General features: G+C 37.5%; 1 protein-coding gene across 1 annotated transcript; it reads right to left on the bottom strand.

The window, feature by feature from the left end:
- Positions 1-3,120: 3,120 nt before the first annotated feature.
- LOC118272014 (basic juvenile hormone-suppressible protein 2) lies at positions 3,121-6,264 on the bottom strand. Its single transcript, XM_035588304.2, has 5 exons — positions 6,098-6,264; positions 5,675-5,808; positions 4,723-5,556; positions 4,441-4,613; positions 3,121-4,238 (listed from the first exon to the last, which is right to left on the bottom strand). Exons 1-5 carry the CDS (start codon positions 6,183-6,185, stop codon positions 3,209-3,211), a joined length of 2,259 nt encoding a protein of 752 aa, XP_035444197.2. The 5' UTR covers positions 6,186-6,264; the 3' UTR covers positions 3,121-3,208.
- Between the last annotated feature and the right edge of the window lie 1,941 nt (positions 6,265-8,205).

Below are 8,205 nucleotides of genomic sequence, written 5' to 3'. Positions count from 1 at the left end.
GGTATGATAAACCCTCTTTATGAAGAGGAGGCTAATTGCCAACCCGAAAACCATGGTGATCAATGCTCCAATTTTCTCCGTCCGAGAAGCTACCTTTGGTTAGCAGTAGCCACCAGGCTGTTGGTGTGTTTGATGAGTAGCTTCCACCATGTTAGCAATGCACTTCTTTTTTCATTAGACCTATGAGGTAGACATAAAAACGCATACTACATAAATCGCCACCAAAGTCCTAATCACGAATTTCTAAATAAAATTTAATTAATTTCATAACTTTCACAATATATTAAGCATACAAACATATATGATAAAACAATTATAAAATAAAAATAACTCGTGACATAAACTTTTTATCAGTTAAAGTAATACAATGTAAGCATCATATTTGTCGTTGGCCGAACTGACCTATGTCAAAGTCAAATTACAGTCACGTTGAACTAACTTTTAGGTACAACGGTTGCCTTGAACGCAGACATAATAATATTATTGAACAAAATACATACTATGATAAGAAACTCTCATTTCTCATTAAAGAGATACTTAAATAAAAGTGGATTATACCAATGTAAGTTTACCTTTTAATTCTCAAAGTGATAGGCAGAGGTGCACATATTATGTGACACTCACCTTCGTTTAGATATGTTATGAGTATTATGCAATGATTGAGGGTGATATTAGGTGACCAGGAGGCTGACTCGGCTATATTCAATTCCGATCGATCCACATTGATATTTTAAAATTAGTATTCCCTTACAACCCCTTTTATCTTCTACTCTCCCTATCCTAGGATTGATCTACATGTCGTGTTATTTATTACTAAGACATTTTTTTAACACCCAAATTATAGTACTTTACTCGACCTGAGTGTTGACCACTACTTAACTCGAGAGACCTCTTGTTGTAATTGGTATTTGTGATCACTCAATAATTAATTGAAACTGTCTTGTTTCACCATTTGGTTTTAATATATTATAAAAGCTCTATAACTTTATCACTTTCCATTAGACCAGATCGTAGTCTAAACTAGTCTGAAGTTTATTCATTTAAATACCGAACTCAATAATTATTTTGTTGACTAAACAACTAAAGCTAACCCTGTGATTTCCTACGTCACACATTTAAGTAGAAGCAAATGTTTTATCTTACTCTCCTTTTCCTTTTGTGCATCATTGATTTTGTTTTAGAACATTTTGCTATGAGTAGAAGGAGACCAAACTATGTTGCTACCCTTGTTATTTTGAGCATGACGTCATTGACGTGTCATTTGTTTTAGAACATTTTCCTGTAAGTTCATTTTGAGCATGACGTCACCAACATGTCTTCTGCTTTTTTCCTCTTTTGTTTTTTTTAGAATATTTTCATTTGTGTCGTGTTTCTATCTTTCAAAACAAGGTGTTCTGCATTGTATTGTACTAAAATCTACGGATGGTGTGAAAATTCTATACAAATAAGAGGTTCGTTTCACGGAAAACTGACTGACTGAAGGGATCGAGATGAAATTTGGAACAGCGGTAGATTATGGTCTGGAATAACACATAGGAAAGTGTTTACCCTATGGGAACGTAGGCTAAGCAGGCAGAAGCAACTCAAATATATGTATAACCCACATGAGATTTATGTTTTACTTGCTAATCTCTGAAACCCAACTTTTCCCTATAATCCTATATTTTACAAGCAGACAAATTCAAGTGGTTTACTTAGTTTTATTCGTAGTCACGTTTTGTGAAAGTGGTCATGACCTAAGACAAATATGTGAGGTCAAACGGAGTTCAGGAATACTGATAAAGACTTAAATAATATTTTAATCTCTTAATGTGTAGGTCTGTAGGTGTCTTTGTTAATTATGTTTATTATTTTTTAATACAGTGTGTCATAATAAATTGATAAACTTGAAATATCGCGTCATTTCTAGTAATCTCTATGTTAAATTCATTATTTAAAAAAAAAACGCTATGTCCCAACCTAGGATTTTCTCCTGTGTCATAGGTGCGTTTACAAACAAACAATTTCACATGCATATGACACTCAGACCCAAAATAACAATTTGTGGATCACACACAGAGTTGCTCCGTATAGGAATCGAACCCGCTACACGTTGCGTGGCAGACGGTTGCCCAGTCACCGCGCCTTGTTTGTTGATTGCTCGCAAGTTTCATTTTTGAAAAGGAAGTCATTGCAGCAGTCACGTAACGCATCTTCCTCGCACAGCTACATAGCTTAGTATCTGTGGAAACGGTCACATAGTTTCATAGCTTAGCTATTAAATCTTCTTAGCGTAACATAATCATTGAGATTTCTCAGTAAGATCACCTGAGTCTAGAACTGCACCCAGTTGTGATAATAATAAAACTCCATTTTTACATCGGACATACATATGACATAAGTGGATGTTAAATTTTGTACCTACGTGCACCTCTGCCTACGACTTCAGGGATTCAAAAGGTGTGTTATGTGAATACAGTTTTATTAAATTGAGGAATCTTTCATTTTCATACTAACGGCGCCACCTAGTCGCGTTTCATAGAACTGTTTAAGATGGCATCGCCAAAAGGTACTGCTCTAGAAGATAGGTGGCGTTAGTTACCCAGTTCTACCGAATTGTACCCACATAAGAAATAGCATGACAATTTCTGATTTCCTCATGTAAGCCAGTAAATATCAGGTACTGATTGATTGGTATAACGTTATCCGTTTCACGTCTCATTTTTGATATCGCAAAATGTTTGTTTGATAATAATTATTAATCATAGAGCAAAAATATTTCAAGTTTCAAGTGACATAAATAAAATTAAAAAATGTAGCTGCAGTTTTAATATTTTGTTCATTTATTTTGTGGTTATAGTTAATCATTTTATATGCGAAACAACACCTAGTTTATATTTATATTGATACTTACTTTTACTGACACAGTTACTATTGTATGTTATGTATCTGAACAAGAAAGACTCTGCCTGTATTGTGTGACAGGTACCTATTTGATTATTAGATTAGGAGGTATTTTGAAAAAAAAGTACCTCATATTGGTATTCATTTTGCACTTAGAATTGAATTTGATTTACTGGGTTATTGAAAATAGTATTGATGAGATCATTATAAATCATAGAAAAAAATAATAGACAAACATTTCATTAAAAATTTCAGTTTATTTTTTTTTCATTTTCTAATTGCTTACATTCACAGTCATTAACTTAATCAGTCATCAGTTACTCATTTATATGTCGAAGAGGTTACGGTTGCGGTCAACCTTCATGTTGAGGTCGGTGTCCACGAAGTACGTGTCCGACTCAATCGGGGTTCGGTCTACCAGGTTGTAGTTCTTCAGCACATAGCGGTTCCACCTGGTCTTCATGTCACAAGTCTGCTTCTTGTGGAAGATTGTGACATCAACGAACTTCATGTTAGGTGTGAAGAAGTTGCCAACATCAATGCGACGGTCGAAGGGGAAGCCAAGAGGCATCTTGTCCAGGAGGACAGTAGACCTGAAGTCATACATGAAGTCCTTGCGGTTCACGTCCAAAACATTCAAGTCAACGTTGTCAACCAGTTTCAATGGAGTGACGATAACGTAGAGCATCATGTGCATACCTCCAACGAAACCTTTAGGAAGCAGAAGCCTGGTCGGGAAACCAGTGTGGTAGTTCCTCAAGTCCTTAACGAGGAAGTCCCTCATGTCAGTGATGGACTCAACCTTCTTCCATAAGTCACGGGTCATGATGCGGTCACGGACCAGGTTGTGCATGTCATAAGAGTTCCTGACGATCGTGTTCTTGCCAGTGGTCAGTTTGTATAGGAAGGTATCTAATTCAACGAAGTTAAGACGGTTGATGTTGATGTCAATAAGACGGCCCATGTGGTCCTTCTTAGGTCCAAGGAACACTCTGACGACACAGTCGACTGATTTGTCAGACAAGATGTCAAGGGTAACCTTGAATGGCTGGTGATTGAGGCGGCGTTTGCGGACGAAGAATTTCATGTCGGATTTGGTCTTCTTGAGTTCATCTTCAGTCAGGTATACAGCGTTGGTCATGTCCATCAGGTAGTCATCGAAGTAAGTAACGAGCTTGTCAACGTTCACGTTGTCGATCTTGACACCAGGGAAGTAGAGGTCCTCCTTGGTGTAGCTAGGCAGACGCAGTTTGTACAAGCACACCAAATCGATGATGCGTTTCTGGAGCATGTAGAATACTGGGTCACGAAGAGCCGTCTGGTATGTGTCGAGGATGGTAGGAACGACGAAGTACCTGTAAAATAGTAAAGAATAGTCTGAGTTATGCCCAGTTTCAGAATAGTATTTTCAATTTCTCTTAACATAACATAACATACAATCGTGTATTTTTGCCTACTTCAAGATTACGACCTAATGTGACGTTACATGTGACGAAAAATATAAGAAACTGAATTTATGTGATAAAATGTATCTCATAATAAACGGTTATTACTTACTTGTCAGAGTAGAAAGTGTTAAGACCAATAGCAGCCTTCATGACGATCAGCAGGTAGCGGTATGAGTCTACATAGGTCTTATCAACGTCAACCTTTTCAATGTTGCCATAGATCAGTTTTCCGAGGACTTCCATATCTTCAGTCTTGGTCAGTTCCAGTCTCATGCCGTTAATCTGCAAAAATAATGTGTTATTATTTATAAGGAACATTTAATATGAAATAATCAGTTTTATCAAACCAAAATATTACTTGTAAACAAACAGATGTAGTTTATCAACTTACTTCAATGAATCCCTTGATGATAGCCTCCCTAATAATCTTCTCATACTCGTCACACAGACGGATGACGTCAAGGTTGTGGTCACGAGCAATCACGTAGTTGTTGAACCTCACAGGGAATTCAATGCCATTGTGCAGTTTCAACCAAGGCCAGTATCCCTTCTTGATGGGTTTGTACCAGGACAAGTCCTTAATCCTACCTAATCCATTGGAAAGACGCTCCAGGTAGTATCGGGCCAAGATCTGTTGGTACATGTATACTGTGAGTTCGAAACGCCTTGTCTTCGTCTTGTCCATGAACTTGTCCTTCATCCAGAATGGATAGTCGACGTGGAAGTAGTAGTAGTAAGTGTTCAGGTCAATATCTTCGGTGAAGTAGCGGAGTTTGTCATCATGGTTGAGGTAGACGCGTTTGTCGTACACGTTTTCATCGATGATGTAGATGTCTTTGTCGGTCTTCTTGATTCCGTAGAAGTCGCAAAGTTTCAGGTCCAAAAGTCCTCTCTTCATTTTCATTAGGTAAGCTTTCTGAATGACATCACCACGTACGAAGTAGTATGGGTAGATTTCATAAGGAGGAGGCAGGATGATACCTTTGCAGTCCTCACGGTGTCTGACAGCCACGGTTAGAGCGTATACGAACATGCCTTCGTTGAGGTACAGGCGCATCCAGCAGGCGGTTCTGACGAAGGTGTCGAAGTCCTTCGCGTAGTACAGCATGTGGAACATGTTGACTACTTCTTTGAGCTGGCGGTCAATGTGGAGAGTGAAGATCTCACCACGAGGCAGGAAACCAACCTTCAGCATTTTAAGGAAGTCTTTCACGACGTCGGTTTTCTGAAATCAAATTATAAAATACATATAATGTAAAAAATATATATATTATAATACCACTTCGTCAATGATTGATGTATTGGATTTGCTATACAGGGCCTTGGTATAGTTTTACACTTACAGTGTAACGGTCGAAGGTGTCCTCGAACTTGTGGTTTTTGCCGATGTCTTCCAGGTCCTTGTACATCAGGGGTTCCATCACGTGGTTCAACAACTTCAAGATCACCATTTGCCGTTGCTTGATGTCCATTGTCACTATAAGTAAAAATAAGACAAAAATATAATGAGAAATTCTGCTGAAAGATCTATTTGTACACGACTGGGAGTCATTTTTGTAAAATTTCCTATGACATAACATCAGTAAATCAATTTAGATGAATTTAAAAACAAACACATTCAGATTTTGATGGGTTTTACGGTTACCTTATTTTTTTTTGTTGCAGAATTGAATGATTTATTTATTTGAAGTTACAGACAATGTTTGAGACACAATTCACTGAATTTACGAAAAGTACGAAAATAAAGAAGAGAAACTAGTTCTTACCAAAGTTATTCGTTGTATAGTCGTCGGTATCACGTCGAGCCATGGCCAGGCCGGCCAGGCACACCACCAATAATACGACAGCCCTCATCGTGGAGTCGACTCAGTGAGAGTTCAACTGTGCTCCAACCAAACATACATCCCCTTTTATACAAGTATCCAATCATAGTTATCTTCTAGTGTCGTTCTCTTGTACCTAATAACGGTACATTAAAGGGCAATACAATGTAAAGAAAGTGTAGGTTATCAACAAGTATTATAATTCTTAATTGGTTACTAACTGATGTTTTAATTCTTTAGTGTTTTCAAGATAATGAAAGTCAATAGACTAGACAATTGTATTTGTGTTGCCAAGACACACCTCTACTGAGGTATAAAATACGTGTAATTCTTTCTAAACTTTGACAATTATGTTTTCCGGTTGTTGGCGAAGATTTTCTCCATGCTAATGCTTACAATCGATATTTAATTGGTTTTGTAATTAAAGCTTTCGTGTCAAAAGCCATACAAGGAAGTTCCGATTATTTCTTTAATCTTGGGAGATTCTTTAGGCTTGGGAAAGAAAGCCTGTCTTACTACTTACCGATTTATAACAACGTAAATAGTCAAATGTGTACTGGTTTCCAGTAGACAAGCGAGCCAAGCAATTCTAAGCTTTATTTAATGATATTAATGAAACATGCTAAATGCTGCAATCGCCGCCACCCATGGACACCTAAAACACCAGAGGTACAAGTTCGATGCCGGCCTGTTAGGGGTTAGGAATTTAAGGTTGTTGGGGAATCAAAGATTGGGAAGGGGGAATGGAGCCTCCGGTGACATACAACGAAACTCCACGCAAGCTTTGTTTCCCGTCAGTTTTCTGTAAGGCTGTGGTATCACTCCGGTTGACCCGGCTCATTCGTGCCAAAGCATGGCTCTCCCACACATAAAAAAGTAACAACTTTTTGATATAAAGTGCTTAACTACAATTTAAGTGCAGTTTAGGCTCTCACACAATGCATGGCGTGATATTGTGATTATAACTTTGTTTGCAAGCCATTTGTCACATTAAAGAGATAACAATAAGATGTATTGACTGAGCTTTAACCTTAGTAAGATTAATGCTCTATGTTATTGTTTTTATCAAGAATTGTTGGGTGCATCAGGACCGTTGGAGAGCAAAAGAGTAATGATGTCACATTAATCTAGCCAGCAACAGTATATAATGTAAAATATGTTCTATTGGATTATAGGTCCCTTTACTTATGAGGATCTGTCATAAACTTCACGCCAGCTTTCCTGGGCTATGTAATGTAATAATAGTTTTTTTTATATAACACGAGTCAGTAAATGAGACGGATCATCTGGTGGTAAGCAATCGCCGCCGCCCTTGGACACCCGAACATCAGAGGCGTTACAAATGCGTTGCCGGCGTTTTGGGGGTAAGAAATTTAAGGGTATTGGGAAGGGTTAATTGGGCTTTTGGTAAACTCACTCACATACCGAAAAACGTGCCAAAAGTAGATGTATTAGACTGATATGATTATACCTATGAGCAATTTACGCTTTAAGATTAAAACGCAATATTTTATGGTATGAACATACGGTATGTCCTAACAAATATTTATGGAGTGGTAGTAGTACTATAATGATGAGTTGTGAACAATGTCTGATGTAGCATGAGCTGTAGTAATCACAGTGTTTAGTATGCAGATTGCATGTTAGCAGCGTCACTAGACAATGTAACCCGAACTTTTGATCGAATCCCTGCAACTGACCGACAACTGAATTAATTTGTAACTACGTTATGACTGTTTATTTACATTGTTAGTTAGTTATGTTTATTAAAGTACAATTGGTAAGAAGTTAAAGTAAATACTATCAAGACTAAATAAAGGCTAGTGCAACTCTTGTTGAAGAAGAGGCTGCAGATCAGAACTCTTAGTATCAGTTTGCTACACGTTCGAAAGTGCTCTGTAAAGAAAACTCATACCAAGGATACTGATCACAGGATTGTTTTTGTGATGTTCGATTTCTTAAATTCTTAGTTATAACACTAAATCCGATAGACAGCTTTTTACGGTACCAGTAAACCAATCTCCAACCTTAGTATTTACATATAGTATCGT

The sequence above is a fragment of the Spodoptera frugiperda genome, chromosome 5 (genome assembly GCF_023101765.2).
Source record: "Spodoptera frugiperda isolate SF20-4 chromosome 5, AGI-APGP_CSIRO_Sfru_2.0, whole genome shotgun sequence".
Lineage (NCBI taxonomy): Eukaryota > Metazoa > Arthropoda > Insecta > Lepidoptera > Noctuidae > Spodoptera > Spodoptera frugiperda.
This window is presented reverse-complemented; position numbering and strand designations above follow the sequence as displayed.